Source organism: Rhopalosiphum maidis, chromosome 1, assembly GCF_003676215.2.
Source record: "Rhopalosiphum maidis isolate BTI-1 chromosome 1, ASM367621v3, whole genome shotgun sequence".
Classification (NCBI taxonomy): domain Eukaryota; kingdom Metazoa; phylum Arthropoda; class Insecta; order Hemiptera; family Aphididae; genus Rhopalosiphum; species Rhopalosiphum maidis.
Genome location: NC_040877.1, coordinates 49,837,774 through 49,864,790, shown reverse-complemented (window position 1 = coordinate 49,864,790; position 27,017 = coordinate 49,837,774). Strand labels below are relative to the sequence as shown.

The 27,017-nt window shown below is 26.0% G+C and overlaps 1 protein-coding gene across 1 annotated transcript in view; it reads left to right on the top strand.

Annotated features, from left to right (window-relative positions):
• Positions 1-23,936, top strand: part of LOC113549562 — an 81,351-nt gene extending 57,415 nt beyond the window's left edge. The window contains exons 4-13 of the mRNA XM_026950925.1: positions 2,337-2,385; positions 2,448-2,546; positions 3,346-3,554; positions 3,978-4,115; positions 17,599-17,706; positions 20,406-20,559; positions 20,623-20,787; positions 22,166-22,267; positions 22,958-23,062; positions 23,299-23,936. Coding sequence (XP_026806726.1) covers positions 2,337-2,385; positions 2,448-2,546; positions 3,346-3,554; positions 3,978-4,115; positions 17,599-17,706; positions 20,406-20,559; positions 20,623-20,787; positions 22,166-22,267; positions 22,958-23,062; positions 23,299-23,474 — 1,305 coding nt within the window. The 3' untranslated portion in view covers positions 23,475-23,936. The remainder of the gene's footprint in view (positions 1-2,336; positions 2,386-2,447; positions 2,547-3,345; positions 3,555-3,977; positions 4,116-17,598; positions 17,707-20,405; positions 20,560-20,622; positions 20,788-22,165; positions 22,268-22,957; positions 23,063-23,298) is intronic.
• The last annotated feature ends 3,081 nt before the right edge of the window (positions 23,937-27,017 follow it).

Below are 27,017 nucleotides of genomic sequence, written 5' to 3'. Positions count from 1 at the left end.
TAATGTACAATGGGTTAACATCTTCAATATTTAGTTTATAGTATAATATATTAAGTATAGTATGTTGCTGGTTTACTTTTTGGTCGGCAATTGTGTATATATATTTATACTATTATCAATACATCTACGAAATCGACAAATCGATGTAGCCGACGATAAAATAAATGTATACATTAAACGACAATCCCGCCTCCACACCATAACCTACCAACGTTTTAAGGCGTATTTCTATAGTACACATGTATCAATTAAAACTACTTTCAAATGAAATTTCATAAATATACATGTATTCATTGAAACCAATCCTATCTTCTAACAGTAATCCGATGATGTATATGTACAAGGTATCTTCAATGTTTAAATTTTAAAAAGGTGTGCTAAAAAAAGCTTGCATAATCAAGACACAAATAAATCATATAACAATAAAATATAGGTAATACAAATTAAATTTATATACGTATTTATCGTAGTGTGTACTATAATTTTAAAAGTTAAAATTTAAGAATATTAATTATGAACGTATACAAATTCATTCAAGCTTATTTTATATAGTTATATTATGTATTATTCAAAAGATATTTCAAATTTTCAAAGTTAAATTTTATAAATGACAACTTATAATTTAGAATAAAAGTTTGTATAATTTCACGAGACTTGGATTTACACTATGTTAAAAAAAGTGTTTTGTACACTCAAGAAAGTAAATTCCATTTTTTTAGTTTTTATATGATAAAGATCTGTAAAAGTTTGTTCATTGTTTGAATTAAACCAATTATTGTATCACACCCGTTATTTTTTCTTGAAAAAATTCACTTTAAACAATTTAATTCATCTTTTAGACAAAATAAAGATTTTTTAAACTTTTAATTCAGTTAGAGTTTAATAAATTAATATAATAATAATTTTTGCTTTGTAATAAACTTAATAATGTATACTATATGGTATATTATGTTATTTAAAAAAATGAATTTTGTTTCATTTAAAAATATTTGAAAAGAAAATCGTTAGGTATGTAAGTAACTTTGTTTAAGTTTTAAACCAAAGTTTTGTTGGTTCGTATTTTTTTTATTATTTTTTTTATTATCAATTTTTTATTAAGTTATTTTAAGTTTTATGATTTCTATAATGCAATAAACTTCAAATCAATAATTTATGTGAAATAATGTAAATTGTATAGTATAGTAGGTCAAAATATCTGTTTAAACTTCAAACAACAAATACATCGAATTGCTAATATATTTTAATATTATGCATCTTTTTAGCTCGTATACCAAAATATTATATAATCTGATTGTTCCGAGAACTCTTAGACTGGTGAGAGTTGTTCTGTAATTTAAGTTTTTTAACTTCAAAAAAATTTAAAGATCCATAAATTATTTAATATGTTCTATAAATCATTTATGGTTTTTGATTAAAATACCTCTGAAATAAAAGTTCAGAATAAAATATCTTACAAATTAGAAAACAAACAAAAGCACTATTTCTCTTTTTTTAATAGATAAATTGCTTATTAATTAATCGTGCATCGTTATAAATTATAATACAAATAAGTAATTAATACTTTAATTCTTCATGGGTATAATATTATTATAAATTAGATCAAATGAAAATAATTCATATGATAGAGAGTATCAATATAAAACATGAAAAATAATAAATAATTTAATGTTTGAAATACGTATTGTTATAACATTTAATTACGTAATTATTGTAAAATCGTAAAAATAGGAGTTATGATTTAAATAATAATAATCATAACTATTAGCACCTAAACATAATTTTAAATTTGACGTATACCTGTTTTGTACCATAATAAATAACGTAAAACATTCTAAAATTTTAATAATTTTAAACAATTTTATTTTTGAATTGTATTAAGCTGTATAGAGTTAACATTGGTAGTTAATTAGTCATATAAAGTAAATATGCTTCTAAACAAAAAATAAAAAATACATAATTATAACTTAAAAATTATAATTTATAATACTTCTATTTATGAAATTATAAATTTTTATTTCAATTATATTTAAAATAAATATTTAATACTATTATACTATTTACTATGATGGTTGTTATTATTATTATTATTATTACTGTGGCAAATTTACTATCACTTCATAATAATCACCACATTAATATGCAATTTTGCTTACAGAATTAAGTTTATATTTATTTTCATTCATATGCATTATGTACAACATTAATAATACAATTAATATTGAATTATAATAATTTATATTTATAAAGCGCTAATGGCCAAATCATCGAATCAAAATAATAATCAATCAAAGAATAGATAATATAAATATCATACTAATTGTAAGTATCTTTTGCAGGCTATTGATCAGGATGTTCAAGAGTTAGAGAAATTGAAAACTCCAACGGGTAACTTATGAAATTAAAATAGTTTGACAATAAAATCTTCAACCAATTTACTTTTTTGTTAGGAGCACTGTCTGAATCAATTTCAATGATGAAAACACGTGAATCTTCGTACACAAACGACAACGGAAAAGAGAAAACTGATGCTAAAATAAAACAACAACGTTAGTAATAACAAACAATATACAACATATACCTACATTAAATTATTATTGATTATATTTTATTTTATTTAAAAAAAATTGAAAAAGGGAAATATAGATGGGAATACAATTTTAGTTTGACAATTAAATAAGAATTACGTTCGTTTGATGTTTCTGCAAGATAAAGTTCATTCTCGTCGTACTTATATATCTAAGAAATATGACAAATTAGTGAAACCCTTCCCGATATCAATTTAACCGCGGTAATTACATAAGATATACTTTATAGGAGATATTGATTATGTATAGTTGTATATAAGGAAATGTTTACGATTCACGGTTCCTACGAAAGAATAATAATTATACTTAAAATAACGAGATAAAAATGTTGAGTATACATGCATTTTTATAATGGGATAATATGTTCGTAGTAGACACACATTTTTATTGTCTTTGGAATTAAACTGTGTAGGTATATCTAGTTTTGATGATCCGTAAAATATAACAATAGTATTACGCGTGTTGTACGCGTTCCATAAATTTACGTTTTATATTGGTACCTAAATTTTAAACAAAGATAAATAATAGTTAATAATTCGTATATAAATGCTTATATATTATTTATGTCTATACGGATGCGTAAGATAAGGCTACATTTCAGCATATTTTTTCTTGTTTCGAGTTACTGCTTTTACGTTAAATACATAATACTGTTAAGAAGGATAAATGTGAAAATTATAATTTTTTTACAACTAAAAATGGATTGATTACGATGGTACACCGTAATTTATATTGACACGAGTTTTGTCGGTCGATTTAGTGAATAAAAATGGCGAATTGATGGCTAAACTGGAACAAAAAATTTCGTCAAAGAACGACCACGACGCTGGCAGTCGACCGGACACGAAGGTACAATTGTCGGTGGACATACCGAGCAAAGGCATACACAAACAGACTATGTACGCATCAAACGGTGAACCGCCAAAGAAACGGGACAGCAAATACAGAGAATACGACAAAAAAAACTACGTAAGAGTCGCGAGGACTGTATATTTCAAAGTTGTAATACCCGACCCTAAGACCCCTTCTACACTTCTATAATAATATATACATCTCAAATATTATTTGACAAAAACCAGCCAACTATAGTCGTTTGATGATATTATCGCTAAGGACCCTTTATTTATCGTTTAACTATTATATTATGTTTTATGCCGTTCCGTAATTTATTATTTGTTAATATTAAATAAAATGTGTTAATAATATATTTTCAAAATGTTGCCATGTCTGTTTATGTTATTAAAATCAAATCAAATAAAAATAATATACTCTCGTTTCGAACCCTTGTGATAACTACATGTGATTAATGATAATACGAGCTTATATCACATAAAGACCCATTTCCCAAACAACGTGTTGTATAATATAATATTAGTTTTGATAAATTTTCAGGACTCGCAGTTCCCTCCACCGGTGTCGTCATATTTCAACGTGGAAGCGACACCCGAGGATATGGCGGAATACATTTTCTTCACAAAGGACTTCAAGTCGGTGACGCAAGCAATAGAGAAACTCATCCAGGACGGGAGGGTTAGTACAACAGCTATTGCTATTATATATTTATACATTTATATATTTATTATTACATTACTATAAATATATATATATTTTTTTAATGCGGTTCAATAATTAAATAGTGATAACACGGCGATATGGATAGGCTATCTAGGTGCTCTTTTATCACGTGTCTGTTTTCCAATATATCATTTATATAATATCATTGTTTAAAATAAACTATTATTTATTGTAAAAAATAACCCCCCCTCTACTAAAAACTTCAGATATAGGTATAATTACAGGCATAATTTAATAGGAACAATATTAAAGGTAGTAGAAAAATAGTTGAAGATAAGCAATTTGCATTATCCATATTAGGGTCAGCTCTTTGATGAAATAATTAATGGTGCATCCAGAAGCAGAGAAAGAATACATTTAGTTTAAGAAAGATAGAAAATACATTTTACTTGCTTAAATTTTGGCTTGAATACAGGCTCTTCTTCTGTTAGGTAGTGAGAATAGTTAAGAAATGAAATAATAGAAAAATAGTCATGCAGTAATTAATCTGTTTTTAAAAAATATCCAAAAAATTACAATTACATACACTATTAACGCCTTAAAATATATCTACTATCTAGAGAGCCTGGATAATAGTATCACAATAATATCATATTATTACCTATAGGCTTTCTAATTAATAGTATGTGGATCCTACAATACAGATGCATATTATACTACAAAACGTATTAAGAGTTAAGGCATACTATTACAAGGACTTAATAGGATATTAGGTAGAACTAAATATGTATATTGAGCACAAACACGTCTAACATAATCATGAAGTTTTAGTGCCTTACAATATAATGCGTATTTATATGTGAGTACATGGTAACTTTGGTATCAAAAACCAAAGTCACTAACTATATTTCCTTTATACGTGTTTCAAAGTTGCGATACTATCATCATAAAATAAAAATAAAATAACAAGATTAAAAGATTGACATAGAGCTGTATTTACATATATTGAGAGAAAACCCAATGTTTTTCCATCGTTGACTGTAATATGCTAAAAAATATCATAATAAAACATATTAGTACTATGAACCCGTAATAACAATTGATAGAATCACTAAATATATCTTAAACATTCAAAAACTAAAAATCATAATTTAAATAAAAATAATATATGATAATATAGTCGTGGATAAGAAAAAAAAGTAATTTCATTAAATTTAAATAATCCATTGACATTTTGCAGACAAGGTTTTCTCATCTTGTGTACATTTTTTTTTAACAAAACGCCACCTATATAACGTGTATAGATATTTTTTCATAATGGCTTATGACGTGATCATAATATCGTCTTCTTTTTATTGTAAATAAACAATATAAAACAAAACATGTATTTGTGACTTGTTTCTTATTTTTTAAATTATTAATTTATTATTATTATTATTTGTTATTATGAAAATCAATGGTTTTTTACGCAAAATAATATCGTTAGTATATCGATTGTAGGACAGTAAATATTATTTAAAAAAAAACATAATTTTCAGTATAGGTAATTATGAATGATCTGAGCTATGGAGACCAAAAATATATTAAAGTCAATTAACTTTTTTTTTCTCTTGGAATTACCAAATTTATATTTATTTTAATCGATGAAGTAAATGGAATTAACGTTAAAATATCTTTTTGCAATTGAATTGTTTTTAGCTAATTCAATATAAACTCGATCAAGTTCAGTAATTTAGTTACGTGTACTTTTTTTTATCATGTCTAGACAAAATCTGTATAAGAAAATTTAAAAATATAATTGTGTAATTATTAACTTAGGTTAAGCCAGTTTTAAAGTGTGAAACAATAAAGGACCAGTCTATTGGTTTTGAAATAATTTAGATTTTAAGAATGGACACTATTTTGAGTAATAAAAAATTAACATGTTTTATATTAAAACAAATATAATATAAAATGAATATTATATTTTAAGTCAATTTCCCATTAAATACCGGAACCATTAAAAATTCTCATAAAAACGTGATATATTAATGATTATTTTAATATTTTGTTTCAAAAAGAATGACACTCAATTATTATAATTTATCTTTTAATATAATTATTTTTTATTTTGCGAGATTGTATAAGTGCATTAGCGTGCCACTTTTGAAGAAATTTAGTCAAATACATGAAACAATATTCTTTTAGCGACAAGAAAAATATTTTTGCTGATATTATAATTTATAACATAAATATCAAATTTTAAGATAAAGTGATAGTTTGCGGTTGTACTAATTCCGTCACACCCATTAAAAAAATCAATTATTAATCGATAATCACGAAATGTGCTTCAATGTTCAATGAACATACTATTGAATTGAAATTAATTTATGCATAAAGAGGAAACATAGTTAAATAAATTTAATAATTAAGAGCATTAAATTAATTTAATTTAATTCATTTGGTAGTTTTGAACAGACTAAATCCAATCGTTGTTAATGATGGACAATATAAGCATTACGTATGTATTAATGCATTAATAATTAATACATTATACGTATTATAATAGAAACTTACATTATATTCATTAAAAAAATAATAATAAAATAAGCTAACTTATTTCTATAAGCATTTTCACTGTAAATATATGGCTTCAAGCAAAAAAGAACTTATACATTGTATATGTATACGACCCCAAGCGTAATAATACACTGTGTACCATTCATTTTTCATAAATGAAACGATGAAACATTGCCAGTGCCCAGTGGATATAAAAACTTTAATAATATCGCTTTTGTACTAGCGAAAAAATATATATTTACTTTTGCAAATTCGTATACCTACGCTTTTTTCTCCTTATAATCGAATTCGACAGCAGTTTTTTCTGAGACTTTATATACTTTAGGTACATAATAACATACACACAATCAAACTTTAGTTTATTTTTAATTTTAATGAAATATTCTTTACATTTTAAATAGTAATTTACATTTTAATTTCACCGACTGATCGACGTAATTTTTTAATGTCACAGGTTTTTTTTTTATTATTATTACCTAACTATTTAACAATATGTTTGAGCGTACCAGCACATTGCATTTCCGTAACACTTAATTTGAAATAAATTTGGGTCGTCCAAAGATATGACCTGATTGGTAGTACAATCGACACTGATATAATAATATACGTACTGTAGGAATTTACATACGTACTTTTTTTTACTGTACAGGAACTTACATGTGTACTTTATTCTAACGTATTGGAACTAGAAACTAACGTATGTATTTTTACCTGCTATAGGTCTAGCGTAGGAACTTATAATACGTCAGCTGAACCTCAATACAAAACATTACAGATGTACATTTTGATATTCTTCTGATAGTATAAGAATCACTGGTCTACAAAATTAAGCTTTTTAGATCATCAAAATTTAATATACATTTTTCTAAACTAATTTTGCATGCTGATTTCAAACTTGTAATTAAATTATTTCCTGTCACCTTAAATTTTTTCTTATAGTTATTTCAGTATTTTTATGTATAATGTAAATATTTTAAAATCAAATTACTAAATCAAACGTGTTTACGGTTTTATTTTACCTGATTTATTCAGTTATTAAAATTGCGTGAGTATATTGTTCTAAATATTAATTTCACAAAATATTTATAGTGAAATAACAACATTTAAAATTAAATAGTTTACGGATTTAAAACTGTTGTGAAATGATTTTCCTTTGGTACTTTTTATCAGGTACATCACGATATAACATCCAGTAATAGTTTGCAAACATACTTTCATTCCAAAATCCCCGGTAACGAATTTACATTAATTGGATGTCTAGATAAAAACGTTCACTTTGTTCATTACTTACTGTGCTTAAGTTTCCCCGAAAAAAATCTAGGTATGAATGTACAATTGTGTATTAGCATCGGCAGTACTAAAACATATACATTTTCAATGACATTTGACATCCCAGTTTATTGTATGATTTTAATAGATTTTGAATTTTATCCTTATAGTTAATCAATTTTTGATTCATATAATGACACATTTAAACATTTTTCTGAGATAAACTTTTTTGTTTGAGTCTAGAAGCCAAAAGTCCTGATTTTTATTTAGATAGGCTCAAATCTCTAATCAAATCATTTAATCCATCTTGACTAAGTAGTTCGGGAAATGCCTCTTCATCACATATATAGTCTGCATGACTGCATATTATCAAATTAATCTTGAACACATTGTATATCTTCCAAAGTAAAATTAAGTCCTTCATCTGAAGGTTTTTAAATAGGTAACGAGACAATGTATATAACTGGTCCAATTGCAAAATATAATTTAGGGTATCTATATTATGTCTATTTTTTTTCTAAAGGCAACTTATGTTTAAATTACTGAAGTAGAAATTTTTTTGATAATATTATTGTTCTTTCTTTATCATTGGTATGGCAAATGGTATAGATAATTTTCTTTTGTTTAACCAATCATCCGATCCATTTTAACAAGAACTACATATGTGGTACCCATGCTTTATTTAGGTCACTAAGTAGACAACCAAAGTATAACTGTTAAATTTTCCGAAAATCATTTGTAATTTTACATTATTGTGTTTTAATTGAAATCAATCCACACACGTAACAAAAAAATTCGGGATGATTTTTACACTGACAAAATGTAATATTTATTATTATTAAAAGAAATACACGGTTCTTAAATAGGCTCTATTTGACCACTGTCAGAACACATAACACGTGATTTTGATATTATTCTAATATACTATATTATAATTCATGGGTGTACATTAAATACCGATTTTATATCATTAGCGAATATCAATAAAGATAATAGCAAATTATATTATATTTTAAAATATATTTGGGTATAGTGATATCAAAATAAGTATCTAAATCCATACATACAATACACAATATAATATATATTCATACAACAAATTGTAATCGATATTATTTTAAAAACTGTACGTGCTAGAAGAAAATGGAAAAAATATTTGTAATCAGTATAAAAAACATTTGCTTCAGTTTAAATAATCTCTAATGAAATTTTGTTGTACACCATTTAAATCGTAAAAATATGACCAACTGCAGATGATTATCGATGGAGCGGTGTTTTTTTCACATCAACGTCAAGTATAATACTCTGTGCGTAATAATATACCACCCCAGCGTTGGACAGTGGGTTTTTTCAATTATTTATTTATTGTTTCCATTTTCCCCGATACACTTTCAAATAACAATTCCATCGTGACGACGTTGGTCGTGATGGCTTGTCGTCGTTTTTTGTTTTTTTAGATTTCCGCCAATGATGTTTCCTAATCGTAGTATTACGTCATTCCCCATTTGTATACGAATAAATAAAAGTACACCATTCGATATATATAACAAAACAAAACAAAAAAGAATATCAGCTACGTCTCCCCAATTGACGAAGGTTCGTCCGAAAAGACAGTTTTAATGTCGGTACTACGTACAACTACGATGTTCACTGTTATACATTGTTGTACATAGAAAGTATAAGTTTAGATGTTGCGTGCGCATACTTGAGTTTCTGGATACAATACTGAGAATGTTATTGCAAATCTACACTGTTTTACGGCTACACATTAAACACAAAGTCTTCTAATGGTAAGACGTCGTAATTCGTAGCAGTCTGTATAATAGTATAATACAATATTATAATGCAATGTGTATTATGTACGCGACAGTACTAGTCAAGCCAATATAAACACTGCGCAGGTACAAATCTCTCTAATCGCACAACGTTAAACCGTCGCGCGTCGTTTTAATTCATTCCGTCTTCGCAATTTAATCTAATGCACATGATATAATATTAAAGTGTACTTTGAAGGTACAGTTGTTAATACCTTATTTTCGTTGCCATACATTATTATATGTCGTTGTCGTAAGAAAATGACAGCAATTTTCTATAATATGATATCGGGTTGAGCGTCTCCCGAAACAATCGGTTAGGTTCTACATTTATGCATCGAGCGGAATGAGACGTGGCACAGACAACAAAAAAACTTCACAGCATTTTGAAAAGTTTGTGCACCAAAATAATAAATACATATTATTAAATCAGAATATAGTAAGTTAAGTTGGAACTATACATAGCACATAGCGTACAACGCGGAGGTAGATTGTTTGAAGGTACATTTTGTGATTTCAAAAGGAATGTAGTGTGGCAGTGGCATAATGTTGAAACGGTTGTTGTTTAATGTATGTTATAAACTTCTAATCTATACATAAAGTACGGTTATAATGTATTTAATTATATTAGTAAGTATATTATCATATAATATTTTCGTTATTTAATTATATCGTTTAATAGTGGTTATTCACATGACTTCATGAGTGTTGTACACTTGGTTGGCAATTAATTGAAATTGAATTTGAATTTTCAAAAAATATTGATAACGACAGTAATTATAGAAACTAAAATCCAAAATAAAGGTGACCTATAAAGTAAAAGTAAAAATATAGTATGTTATACTAGTTTGTATTTACTGTTTTTCACAGTAAAACTCTGTATTCAACAATCAACAGTACCATTCGAGTGGATTGATTAAAACTAAACCCTTCTGCATTTTTTAAAGAGTCAGCTAATATTATTTCCTACTCCTACCTGTTTTATTTATTAGATTTGATATATTAAATGACTTAAACATTTAAATAATGTTCACTACGCATAGTTACATTTTTTTAATTTCAAAAACATAATTTATTTAAGGTTTTAAAAAGATCATATTTCTGTGTGTGAATATTATATTCATAAATTGTACATTCCAAAATATAATTATTATAAATATTATTAAAAAATAATCTAATTTAATAAAAATTATAATGTTTTTAATATTTCCAAAATTCAATTATTTTTATTTTTCCCTTTTCCATTATCAAAAATATATTACAAAATACTTTTAATAAGATTTACTATATATTAATTTATAAAATTATCATATTGTAATAAATTGTTATTTTAGTTAAAAATACGTATAAATTAAATATGCATATCTTAAATTTTTAAAAGCTTATGATTTAATAGTTTTATTATTTATGGGTAAACAATGTTATTTAAAAATTTGCTACGCATAGTTTGATAATATAAATTATTTATACCTGTAGCAGTGTAGTCTGACATTTTTTCGTCGGTCAAAAATTTTAGAGTAACGCTTAAACTTAATACTGACTGGCTTATTTTAACAGTAGACAAGCATTAGACATTTACATCCAGAACAAATTACAAAAATATAATCAAAGTAATAAAAAGCTATAAATATATTATTTTTGAGGTCATTATAGTTTATAAATCACTATGATATTATTAAGCCACTGACTGGAAATCCCAAGTGCCCAAGCTTTAAAATAAACTACTAAGCAGTCGAATATTATATGTTATCGATGTTTATTAATTTCAAGTGAATATTTTATAATTGTTTATTTATTTGTTTAGATGTACGCATACATTATACGTACTTTTATATTATACACATCACAAATGTTGTATTTATAAGTGCTTGTGACACATACAAAATACTTTTAAAGGGGTAATAGATAAAATATACAAAAATTTCATTACCACCTTACAAATGTCATCAAATTACACCACTGGATATCGTTGTACATAGGTGTGTTCGGTATATATACCTACCTACCTAATATATGCCACGGCCCACAGATTATATATAAATTGACGACCAACTGTACTTTACATTGTACGTTTATTGATGACAGGGTCTACAAGCACGAGTGTAATATTATATTATGCATAATATACGTATACCTATGTATTATATTGCATTTATGTATAGTGTATTGTATTGTGATTGATTTCGATAGATCTCTGAACGCATCCAATTACTGTACATGGAAGTATGGGACGCATTTTGTATGTGTGTGTGTCGTGTAAGGTATATAATTGCGGCCATGTTGTATTCTGTTTCCTGTATAATAAAGTATAATATTATACACAACATAATACGAATTAATTTTAATCGATTAGATAAATTATACAATACGCGTCGAGAGTATATAGAGCGCAATTAATCGTTCCGTTTCACTGAACAGCCATTTTTTCGATTGATATGATACAACACGTGTTTTGAAACTACTTTTTCTTAAATATAGTTAAAATTTATTGTAACACAAAACTATGTCTTAAATTGTGTATAAAACAATTATATACAGTTTAATAATTAAATAATCACTCTATATGGCTAACATGCAGTTGGATGTACTAATCCCGCCAGGATTTACCCATTCTCCTGAAATAATGGAGATATCATAATTCTGGTTTTTTAATAAGATCACAGGAACAAGAATTGCAAATATTTCATGTTTTAATCTATTTTAATGTTTTGGTAAAAAATATTAATGAAATTAAAATGTTGAAACGTCAATATTTTCAAAAAAAATTAACTCTACAAAATGGCTATCTTCAATTTTTTTTTTTAATAATTAAATCATGAAATATTTTTAGTTCTTATCCTTGTGAATCTTATTAATAAACCAGAATTATGATATCTCTATTATTTCAGGAGATATCGCAATGGGTAAATCCTCACGGGACACTGTATATACCACTTACACGTTAACAAGGAATTTAATAAAACCTTGTGCTCGTTTTGGACTTAAATTTCAATGCGTATACCACAGTTTAATGTTAAAGATCATCTTTTTACCGTTTGAAAAATAAAGTATTTTAATCATTATTCTCTTCCGGATAATGAGTATCCTAGTGATTTATTGGACCTATGCTGAAATCCCAATGCATTTATATTCTTTAAGCCACGTTCATTTTACTATAGTCGTTTCTCTAAGGTATTAACTATTTATACGTATTACGCCGATAATAAATAATGTAGGTATCCGTTTTTCGATAGCGGATTTATTATACAAATATAAAATAATAACGGTAGTCTTGCAATGTCTTGACGTGTTCAGAATAAATTCAAAACGTCAAATTTCTGATTGGTTCGTATAATGTTGCGTGCGTGAAAACTTTGGGCTTATAATGTTATTATTTATTATACGCATAAAAATTCGGAGGTGTTACATAAAAATTATTCAGACGATCTTATTGGCCGCTCTAAATACCCGTGTTCGTACATGGTGGAATGCAAGTCTAACGTGGAAAAATATTTATTCAACTATGTATATGATGAGCGTGGATAAATTATTATATTATGTGCGCAGCAGCTGTCACGATTCATCCGGTGGTGCAGTGAACTTTTAACTAATTGTCGTGAGCTAGCATTTTTATAAGATACCCAACCCTTCCCTCCAAACATAGACAATCACTCTAAAAATAAAAATAACTTTAATAAATGGCATTCCATTACAATAACCACGTCATTAAACATTATATAGTATCATCCATTTGCGAAACACTCATTAACAGCCGACAAGATTAGGAAGTGGGTGTATATACGCCGACCCTCAGCCACCCACGATAAATCCGCAGTTTTATCGATACGTGAATATTTCAGCGAATAATAATTTTAAATCTACAAAATAACTTAAAATAAAAAAAATTGTCCCACATGTAGGCAAACTTTACCACGAGCTGCATGCTGCATTGACTCCACATCAACTACTTATATTTTTATAAAAATTAGATAAAATTGCTTTTATTTTGTTTTCTACAATCTACGTGGCTCATAATGATAGCGACAGGAGACTTTTGTTAATACTTAATACTATGACGATTTAATTGAATGGCAATTTATTGTAACTATTGTTTACTTAATTTATATGTATATTATAAAGAAGTATTATATTTGACCACAAACCAGTAAATAACCTATTCAAGCATTCTGCAATTTGATTTTTAACTTTTAATGGTACCTATATAATATTTTAATTACCTAAAAAAAAGTAAATTTATTAAAATTCTTGTGTTATATTTCTAGTTAGATAACAATTAAAAAAAATTATTCTATTCGAGTACCTATTTAATGTTGTGAATAATAATCCCTAACCCACTACGAACACAATTCTATATAATTATCTGTATTGTTATCATTAGGTACTATTATTAAGTTTGTATTAAGTTCACATAACTGTAAAGAAAACACGGCAATATAATGATAATAGATAATGTTCATGAATATAATATTATCATTTTAAGGAAAATAATAATAACCCTGCAGAATTCTAAAGACCATATATTCAAATAATATTTTTGAAAATTTTATCAAAATTCAAACACACTGAGACTCAGTCTTAGAGATTTGAAAACGTATAAAATATGTTTTCCTAATTCAATGTTATTATTACATTATACGTACAACAATACTATGTTAATATTTTAATTTATGTTAGAAACTTTGATACTTTGATTATACACCGGTTTTATAGTGATTTTATTTTTTATTTATTATTTTTCCTTGTTAATAAATTATAAGTGATCTGTATATATATATATATATATATATTATATATAAATGATAAGGATTAATGATTTCTTTTAAATACCTATAATAAAAGTTTATTTATTTATTTTTCAAATACTAATTAATATCAATCTATAAATATTATGTTTTACAATAAGTTTAAGCCATTTAGTGATAGTAATTGTTAGAAGAATCGATTTAGTGATGAAACTGAACGACGATGACAAGCAATTGTTTTTAATAACTTAAAAGGTCTCAGTACCCTTTACATTTTAAACATCTGTGTTCACCTGGGATGTTAGAGAAGATAAATTTATAATTAGAAAATTATAGTCAACACTGTTGACTCAACAGTAACTGGATATAGTCAAAATTTTAATAAGTAATAAGGCTTGAAATATCAAAATATATTTAAATGCATTATATTATATCATATATTAAAATTAAAATATTTAAGACCCAAAATACTATATTTTATAAAATTTATGAATGTAATCTTTAATTTCAAATCTATATACTTCCTAAAAGCAAATCTAATCACTGTATAATTGTATCTATGCTTAAACTTATAATATTTATTAAATACATATATAGATACATTAAATTTTTCTATAGGTAGTACTCGGTATAATATCAGAAACCTCAAAAGCTATTGAAGCCATATTCACATATTAATATGTTTGGTTTGTACTATTGGTTTTTGTTTTGGTTAGGTGCAGTCGAAAAAAAATTATTTATGGCATACAACATTTACTAGGTCAACAATATTATTTAAAATTGCAAATAATAAATATACTATTCCATTTGCAGATATTCAAAATCATAAATTCCAATTTTATTTTTTAAGATATAATAAAACATTACTTTTAGACCATCAAATATTTTTTTTTTAAAATAATATAATCTTTATTCACGGCTAAAGAAGAGAAGAAATACGCAAATTTTAATTAGGTATTAGATATATTATATTCATTACAAGTTATAAAATCGACTTATCATATATATGGCATACAAATAATAATTTTTCCATCGTCTGTATAGGGTTTAATATAGATATTATATATTATATAATATCTTCAAAACATCCTGTAAAACTACTGAAAATTTTCTATATTAATATAAGTATCTAAATAACGCTATAAAACAGTGTAGTTAGAAAGTTTTCAAACTTGGTGTATCCATAATCTATACAAACCATAAAGTATCTACTCTATACAAAATAAATAAACATATGCACCTTCATTAATGTGTTTCAGAAATTCTACATTCTTTTTCTGTCTTTAATCTTTTTCTCGTACATACACTCGTAAAATAATGTTATTGTTCAAAAAGCTGAGTAGCTATAATTTAAAGACTGTAAAAACGTCTTAAAATACATTCGTTGAAATTCTTATAACTGCAGTTCGGAACAAAGCACCAACAGATATAATTTATGGTAATTTATTCAAAAATATGTATAATGTGATTTTTTTAACTGCAAGTATAAATTTTGCAAAAGTACTTGCGTATAATAACTTGAAATTCAATAATTTTTTGTGAAATGTTAATCTCCATACAAAGGTGAATTTGGTCAGAATATAGTGTCATATGAAGTCTTGAAATGTTGACCAATATTAAATAATTAATAGAAATATAAATGTATGGGATAGATTTTGTTCGAGAATATATTATACAGGACCTTTTTTTGGGGGAGGGGGGGAATTGATTATCTTGGACATATTGTATCTATCCGCTTCCCGTATATTACCATATTACCAAATTATATATTAATTAAATAAGGAAAAAAGCCAAACGTTAATAAGAATATTGAGGTTAGAATTTACCTGGTAATGAAATACAAATGGGGCACAATTCACATAGCAATTAAATACAACTGAAACGTAATTAACTGAACCCAGTACAAAGCGAATAATATAATTATTATTTTAACGCACTACGCACATAATATTATGGTTCAATATAAGATTTTCAGAGAACCACATAACCGTCAAAAAATGTATTACTATGCAATTTGAAGTTTTCAGACAGTTACTATAAATATTACAGTTTACAGCCATCAATATTACTTAAAAATTACTTTAGAACCGATGACAGAATCATAAAATATCTTTATATAATAATATTATATTATTACGCGTACACAGTGAGCTCAAAGCTGTTCAAACATAATATACTAAATTGCACAATAGGCGAACATGTTCTAAAATAATAATGACATATTTCTCATTGGAAAATTGATTAAAGTTGTACATTATTTCGTATTTGAATAACAATATCTTTTAAGTCAGTAAAACCCAAAACATTTATTATTAATTGTCTGCGAATATTTTTTACTTGTATTTCACTTACCTACCTATAATATGCTTAAAGAAAATCTTTAAAATATAAAAAATGTTCAAAGTCTCATTCAATATTTTAAGGCCTATCGGTGATATTTTTCACCACTAAATATTATAATATATTCCTTTACCCAAAAAAGTGTTCATGCGAGAAAAATTTAAAAAACAAATCGTTGTATATAAAATCGATAAATTTCCCTTTCGCTATAACAATAAATATGCGTATAAAATGCAGGTTTATATACAGTAAATATTTTTTTTTATTAATATACAATACATATTAAACAGTATAGATAAATAACTTTGGACAAAACTAAAAAACTATATGATGACGTTGCATAATATCAACGCAGGTATGATAGACAGGAAGCAGCTCACTATCATTCCCAAAATAAGATTGGACTAGTTGACGCATGGCACATTGAAAACTATTTAAACATTTTTAAATTTCACTAATTGTTATTATTTAAAACTGTCTGTCTAATCATTTAATTTTAATGTGCATCTATAAAGTTTTATAATTAAATTGTTTATCTTTTTTAAAACGATTGAACATTTTTATTTCGCTATCTTACAACAAATAAGTAATCACAATAGAACAAAATCATTATTAAATCAGGCCTCAATGCCCTCGCAAAGCCAACGTAATCAATAACGATGCGTATCACCACAGTGCTTGAACCGACAACATTTCATCAATATATGACATATTATACTTAATGACGACAATATACTTTACCACCACGTGTAACTAAGACGTACGTTATTTCAGTTGGACCGCGAATCGGCGTTGGCCTATTTGGACAAAATCGACAGGGAGCTGTATCGACTGGACGCCCGTTACTCCGACCAAGCCGTAGAAATATCAAGCAAAGACATCGTGAGTATATGCATTTTTCTACACTAGAATTACTATAAGATTTACTGTAATTTATATTAGTCATCGTGTCATTTTACGTTTAAAATTAATCGAGGTTTTTAAATGACCTACGATTTAGTTTTCTGGAAGACGTCAACAATAATAAAAGCGTACATGTTATATATTGTTGGTCTTTATTCATTATAAAAAAATAAAATATTTTAATTTTTCGAGTACCACAGATTTTCCATTCTTGGTATATACTTTAACAGGGGTTTCCTTAACTATGGTGAACTTCATTTAAAAGTTAAAGTTTTTATTGTCAACAACCTCATTTATTTTTGATATTCAACCTTGATTTTTTTATAAGACCATAAAATATTCATTACAAACTTAAAATAATAATTAAGTCTATAAAGACTATATACCTACAATAATTATAATATAAATACAATAGAACGTTATCGAATAATATATTGTATATAATATAATGTACTAAAAAAAAAATACCAAAAATGTTATTAACCCTTTCCCTGCTGAATTATTTTTTCCCAGTTCACAGCACTGTGTTGGGATTAAATTTTATTTTTAAATATTTTTTTTCGTATTATTTTAAATATTTTTATAGTTAAAATAATAACTATCAATAAAAAAAAATTTTTTCTAGTAATTTTTTTAGCAGATATTAGTGAATTAAGTTAGTGATTGGTTCCCAAATAGTCGATAATGAACTATTATTTCAGTTTATCAAATAATGACAATTCGAGAACCCTGGAAAATCAAATAATTTATTTTGCTTATAACTTTTTTAATACTTATCATAGATTTTTTTTTATTGTCTCTTTGAGTTAGTCTAATTTTTTACCATTTAATGGTATAATCACATTATCGATAGTTTTTAAAATGATAGGACGTGTATGTGTGTCCATAGCACACCTAAGTCGCTTACATAGGACGCATATGTGCGTCCATAGCAGTAAAAGGTTTAAAGAAATGTAATTTAGCTATTTTTTTTTTTTTGATATCGTACAATACTGCAGATTTATAAAACAAATATATAGGCGTACAGGAGGTTGAAATTGGTTGGGTCACTCCGTACTCTGTATACATGTGCTCGAAACGAGCAGATTATACGATATACATTATATATACATATGTTTATTATACAACGACACATAATTTATTTTTTACACCGAAACTACCCATATAGAGTGGTAAGCATTCATTCGAAAACCATCTCAATCGTTTGTACCTAAAACGTCCACACAATCCCCATACGATGCGTGTTATACAGTCTCTATAGAAAAATAAATTTCTGTCTTACTGCTGCAGTATACGAATTATCAGATTTCACGTGTCCGGCATACGTAACGCTTGTTTATACAGTGTGGCAATATGCACTTCACAATATGTATGGTGCTGACTGTATTATAACCGTGTTCAGCAATATTTTTATAGCGAAAATGCTTATTAATAATATTATTATTTTCTATCAAAAAGTTTTCCAGTTGAATGTAAACAAGCCGCGGGAGAAATGTGTAAGTACACACTTACAGGGAATGTAGGTAACTATATGTATTAAGCAACACACGGTTGATCAACCATGTTTTAATTAATTTCCATACTAAATTAGGCGCCATTGATGTAGGCACGAGGTAAAATTGTATAATATTTATAAGACGTAATTCACTAGGAATACTCGCCTTCGTTTATTTAATTAATAATCTATATATTCAAATTCTAAATTTTGATTTTTTTTTTTTTTTAAATAGAATTGTAAACCATATTTTTATACTCCTAAGATTTTCTACTAGAGAAATGCTCTATAACGATACAATTTTTTTTCCAAATAAGATCCTACCGTTTTTACTGTACATTATTTAATGGATATTTTTTTTTATAAAATGTTGAACCAAAATTAAAAAAAAAAAAATGTGCAAGTAATATTTCAATTTATAAAATGTTTATGCTAAGGATAACAGTTCTTATAAATAATTATACAAACATATATAACTACTGTTATATTGAATCTACTAATTAAATATCTACTAAACTTAGACCATTTTTAAAAAATTATAATAAATTTAAATAGTTTATTATTAATTATTAAAATATTCAAGTCACTATATATAGTCAGCCTTCATATATTTTTAACGTCCATTTTCGACCTGTTATTCTTAATACTTACACAAAGTTAAATAACTCAAAAACTACTCATTCGAATTTTGATTTATATACGTCAAATTTTCAGAAAAATCATCTATTACATATTATAATGTATACTTTAAAAGGAGGTTCCTATTTGAAAAGTAAAAGTTTGCAACCCAACAGAATATTCCTTAAGTATTAAAAAAAAAATTTTAAAGTATAGTCTTTAATTATATTTAAAAATTTCAAGGTTGAGATTTTGAATAACCACATTATTGAAAAAAGGGACCTTGCTTGATAGATCACCATTTACATTATATTAAGTATATTGCACAAAACGTGTCGTGCTATTTTTTATTTAATATTTACACTAGTTTTCATTCCACATACATTTTTTTTTCTATAACTTTTTAATCAGTTTAAATACATAATATTAAAACGCTGTATATGTGGTAGAAATACTAATACTTACGATATTCATAAAGAATATTTTTACCTATAATTGGAATATTTTATGGAAATTATTTTGGAGTTGAATTTATTTTTAACCACATTTTAACTTTTTTTTACAGGAAAATCCAATAAAATTCCAAAAGAACTATGAATCTCCAGATTTCAATGACATTGATGGAACGTTGACCGAACTAAAAGAAATGCAACAGATACTCAGAGACAAATATACCAAAAAAAGCATAGACTTGGACGAAGAAGATTACAATTCAAAACGTAATGATTGTAAAATGTACTTTGTTTTAAACTTTTATGAATACCTATTAATTTTTTACTCAGGAATTCGAAAAATCTTAGAAGCCAAACTACGAATGTCTGATTCGCAGTATAATCGACTTTTAGAAACACTAACGGCTCCATCAGACTATACGTATGCCCAAACGATGATGGATGAAATCATTTATCAACTAGCTAAGCTTATGTTTAACCAAGGACTTTTTATTGGTAAATTTCTTCAGTAATTATAGCTATATAATATACTGGGGAACAATAATTTATTAATCTCAGAACCTTAGCCTAATTACATTTTTTTTTATTATTATTATTAAAATATTTTAATTATAATTTTGGTTGTAGGAAGTTTGGATTTTAGAAGGTATACAAGTCCTTGCTTATATATTTAATTATATGAACATTTTTCGTTCAAGTTTTTGCGGCAAATTTTATTTATCGCTGCTCTTTATATTTATAATATTTAAAATATTACAATAAGATTAGGTTAATAATATACATAGAATATTCGTATGGCTGTCGGCTGTGTGTTATACCTCTTAAAATATTAATGAACCAAAAATATCGAATTGCATACGCCAAAATTATTGTAATAAACTTTTTGAGATAACTCCAGTCTATTTTTTTTGAAAGGCTAATTTGAATACTAAAACAAACAAAATATTGCTTTAATAAATAATTTATAAATATTTAGGCTAATATTTTATTCGTTCAGTGTTTTTGGTATTATATAAGTATTTTGAAAAAGAAAAATTAAAGTAATATGAATAATAATAACAAACATAACATCACTTATAGATTATTTTAAATAAATTAAGTAATAAAAAATTTATATACTGTCCTGTGTAGTCGAATGAAAACTGTTAGACGGCGTTCTGGGTATGCAATTTAAGGTCATATTTATTGATAATATTATAATATTATTACGGCGATGCTTACTAAAAAATGTGGTACTTATAATAAAAATTAAGTGTTCCTTCACAATTATACATAGATTAAGTTTAACATAAATATGAAAATTTAAATAACTTCCTATAGGTCAAAAAAATTTAATTCATTTTGGTTTTGCATTTAAAGCAAATAATAACTATCAAAAATGGTTTTAAATATTATAATCATTTTAATATACTATTAAACTTATTTTATTTATTTATATTATATAAAAAAATATATATATCGCTAATTAAAATATAATGTATTTTATTATGGATTTTGAAAATTAATTGATTAATTATATTATTATATTATATTATATTATTATTATTTTATTTTTATTTTTTTATTTTTTCACATTTAAGTTAAAATTTGAATACTATACAAACCCCATAAACACTGTGTGTTGTAATTTATGTGTAACATAACATGTTGGTTGTAATTTTGTAAATAGTTTACATTCTAAAATATTCTTTCGGCAAAACATATTTTCCCTTTAAAATAGGCCTTATTTATGGCAGAGACAATATGTAGATACAATACTCAGATTTACAACGTTTTATTTACTTTTCATGCGTGAAAATCAATATATCAGTTTACCTAAAATTATGTCGTTTAACGTTATTGATGAGACGAAATAATCTTGTTTAAATTTTAGGTGGGTCAGAAGCTCAAGAATCTTTACAAAAGTTTACAGATTTCTTGGAAACCGAAGCAAGTCGAGGAAGGATTTCTAGAGCCCTCGAAAAAAAGATATTGGGTAAGTCAAAATACAAAATCAAATGGTCAAAGTAAAAAATTACATAGTATATTATACAATATACATAAATAAGTATTTAATAAATTGGCGAATACTGTATAGGTATATAGGACATGATATAGTATAAAATCAGATAATTTCAAGTACACTTTCCAAAAAATAAATCTTTCGAGAGGCTTAGCCATCTTAGACGATAATTTACATCAACTTAACAATATAAAAGCACAATGACAGTATTGTTAATTCAATGCACATATTAAACAGCGTAGTGTAAGTGTATACACTAATTGAAGACATTTAATATATTTTTGCAGGACTAAGCAATTTTAATTTTGTTAATTTAGTTAGTTGTTATAATAGGATTTCCGTTTAAGATAAGAAAAAATAATATTATAAATACGAAAAGATAATCATTTGTAAAAAAAAAAAAAGTATATGGAAATTTATATTTTCAAATCTAACTAACTAAAAATAAAAAACTAAAATCTGATAGTTCTGTATAATGATATTGAGTGTTTTCGATTAACATTTACACACTGTACACAATATTATGTAATGGTAAATATAAATTACCCTAAAATAAATATCAATACTTTTTATAAGTACCTACTTTATAAACCTATTTGGAAATAACCAATCCATCGTAATTGTTGACATATAAATAATATTAATATTTTGTTTGCGTTTCAGACTTATTAATAACATCCCTTTCGGATACATTGACCGAACACCCGGAACTGATGGCTGCCGCCAAGGAAGGTTTTAGCAAATACCTAGATACCTACCCCAATTCAGGTATAACATCGTTTTACTCATACTTGGACTTTATATTTTCTAAAAAGATTGTTTTTATAATAATTATATTATTGTGTTTTAAAAATTATAATACTCATAATTACAATAATTGTCAGCAACAAATCGAAAAATGTATTCCAATAATAATTCTGTATAGTAAAATATTATTAAATATTTTTTACTTATTACAAACTAAATAATACAATGCATTTTACTGTTTTCCCGTGTACGTATAGAACCAAACGTTGTCCATCAGATAAAAACCGACAGTTTTTCTACGAAGACGAGAAGAGACACGACTCCAGTGAAAGGTCAGCCGAGTACTGACTTGGAAACAGCCGTGGTGAAGCGGAGCGTGAAGACGTCCGGTATCGAAGACAACGAAGGCGGTAGCACAGTGGCGAAAAATTAAAAATATTTATACATATTATTATATTAATATCAAAGTCGTAGACTATTAATTCAAAAGAAAAATAAGGAAATCTCCCTCCATCCAAAAAAAAAAATAGTCTAATATTCATTACATTTATATTCTATTATTTAATATAATATTATACATATGTATGTGCGTGAGTGTGTGTGTGTGTGTGTTTGTCCGAATGTGGCTTTCCCAACCACCACTCTCAACCTATACCTCCTCGTCAATCTATATTTCTATACAATATTGTTGGTCATTCATTTCGTTTTGTCGTCTCCCGATTCAATATTTCGTAGGTAAAATTAAATTTGAAAATATATTATACTTACAGATGACTCTATAAAATATATCTCTATTTTTTATGTGTAACGCGCGACGATATCGTGTTGAGTGTGTGCAGTGCTATATACATTTTGTGATTTGTGATAATTTAATTATATTACCATATATACATAATATTATATTCTAGTGTTTATCGTATTTAACTAGTTATTAGAATATATATTATTATACTTCGCCGCGGTACATACCCGTTTACAATATAGAATCTAACACATTTCGAAAAATACTATTTTTCCTCGACACCATTTTTTTTTTGTTTAAAAACAAAGTTATTCACTCTGGCTTACAATTGTTAACTATTAGCATATAATAATTCATCAATAATATTGCTCTTAATAATATATAACGACTAGTATATTGTATTTATCGCGGCGAACATGGTGTGCAGCCATTTAAGTATAAATACTTAAAATAATAATAATAATAATACTTTGGTTAAAACCAAACGCCCTTAATTCTTATTTATATAGACAATTAAATAGATATGGTAATATTCAGCACATATTTTAGTCCACAATACTAGCAAATATACATATAACATATATATGAAACGATTTATATAGGTTATATTAAATATTATGTTAGCCCATTACAATATTTTAAAATAGGTATATATAATATTATAAATAAAGACGTCCGAACAAGAAAACGAACGCAAAAATTAACATTACATAAATATTAAAATATCAAAAATTGTATAACAAAATTCTTGTTTAAGTCAAGGTCCAATTTTACTCTTATTATTTAAAGAGATATATTATATTATTATTAAATAATAATACGCGCATCATGCGCCTATTTATCGGTTTTCTGTAAATTAATATATTATATTATATTATGATCGGTATATGCATTGTGTAATATTTTATTTACTAATATTATACAAGACATGTTTAAATAGAAAACTGTATATTTTATTATGTCGCGTTTATGTCTGTTCCGCGATGGCCATTGCATACTAACAGTTTTAAACCATTGTAAAAGATAATTCAATTCAGTGACATTTCTGAAATTTTAAAATGCTGATCATCGGATGAAGAAATCCATTGGTTTTTAGAAATTTGTGGCCGAGTTTCCAGAGAAACTCTGCTTAACATAGTCACGTAAATCGCACTCTATCTACAATATTCTTTAAGATTGACAAAATCTTCTCGCTCCTCATTTTTCCTTTAACTATGAATATATTGACTATATGTTTAATTATTTAGATTCTTATACCGTTTAACGTTAAAGGGACGTTGTCAGCGCAAAGTTAAATTTACAAATAACTAAATTATTAATCAGATAATAATATTTGAACGAGTAGTTTCCGAGTTATTAATATGTATATACTAAGAATAATAGTCCTTAAAAATGGTTTTAAAATAATTAATATCATATCGGATTCAGCATTTATTTTACTCAGACGATAGTCAATAATTATAAAATACTGATAGATGATTAATATTAATTTCTACAATTTTCAAATCATCATAGCCCTTACGATTAATTGATAAAGATTGTCATTAACCCTATTATTATTAGTAAACAAATTTAAATAAGTAAAAAAAATATACTCGTCCGAATTTTAGATATACCTGTCACCTGTGTGAGCAAAAAAGAGATAATCGGAATGCAACTCAGTTAATTGCGTTTATTAAGCACATATTGTAAAACATTGTTATATATGAAATATCGTGTATAGGTACACGATATATTAAAATTATATAAGAAGTTGCATAGAATTGTTCTATATTGTATCATTATATTATATTGTATTATTTTTTTATTTTCATTTACTGAAATTAATTACTAATTACAACCTATATGGCTTAAACTTGTGTATTTGACGTTATATAATCCGTGATTGTTATGAACAATTTTGAAATATTGCCCCTCCCCCCAACTAAAATTCCTAGCTACGTCACTGTATACGTTTATAAAAATATAGTGAATATAAAATTTTTTGGTATAAATTATTAAAATATGAAGTTTCAAATTTACATGAAATAAAAATAAAATCATTAATAAAATTCACAATAATTAGTAAATAAAAATATGTGTAAATTCAATGTTTTAAGTAAAGTAATAGATACATTTCTTTCTGGCAATAATAAACTTGACCCGCTTTTGTTAGAGTCTTTGTAAAATAAGAACTAATATAATAACTACTTGGAGTCTTTTTATGACAAGTCAAAGAATATTTTTATTCAAAACTATTTTATTATAATACTTTATAAAACGTTAATATTTCTCGTTTTTTGATATAAATAATTATTTAATTGGTATTTAATAAAATAATGTATGCAAGGCAACTATAAAATAAGAATAACAGTGTTAGGTAATTTTCCACACCACCTTTATTATTAAACGACGTACAATAACATTGTCCGTATTGTTTAATAACTTTATGAGGTATTACACGAGGCGCGTTTTTTTTATTGTGGTGTCCCCAGTAGGCCTAATCCACATCGTAAGCGAGAACGCATCATATGCTGGGGCGTATTTAGGTAGGGGCTTTGGATACCGTCACAACGAATGTGTGCCATAGAGGCATAGAATACTTTAGTATTCATACAACATGGTGTTCTATGGTATTAACAGTTTCACCATTGCGCGGCATAGAAGTTTTTTATTTTTTTTTTTTTTTACTCGGGGGGGGGGAGGCGGCATAGTATGTGTTGCCCTTATTCTAAAATTCCTAAATACGCCACTGATCATATGAATGCATTTAAATAATAAAAAAAATATACAACAACTTAAACTATGTAGATATTAATAATACTATATAATTTATTTCAATAAGGAAACCTAGGAATAAAAATAAGATTTTCGCTATTGTGGGAGCTACAAAAACTGGTAATGTGTATAATATGTGTGTTGCCGGCCGGCGATAGTCATTATGTTGGATGAGTGGATGAGAGATGAGCGCTGACGCGTAAGGGGACAACTAAATAAAAACTATTATAATATAATCTAAAATAAAAAAAATATAAAAATAATTTTATTAAATTAGTCTATGTACTAAGTCCTTATACTTATACTTAGGTATATATATTATAAATATATATATATACAAATTCTGCACATTTTCCATCAGCTCAATGACAAATTCTTCGTCGGTGGATAGTCCATGATCCAGCCAAATATTCGGTTCCTATAAAATAAAACTTCAACTAATGTGCAGATTAAATGTAATTTAAACTTATAAAAAAA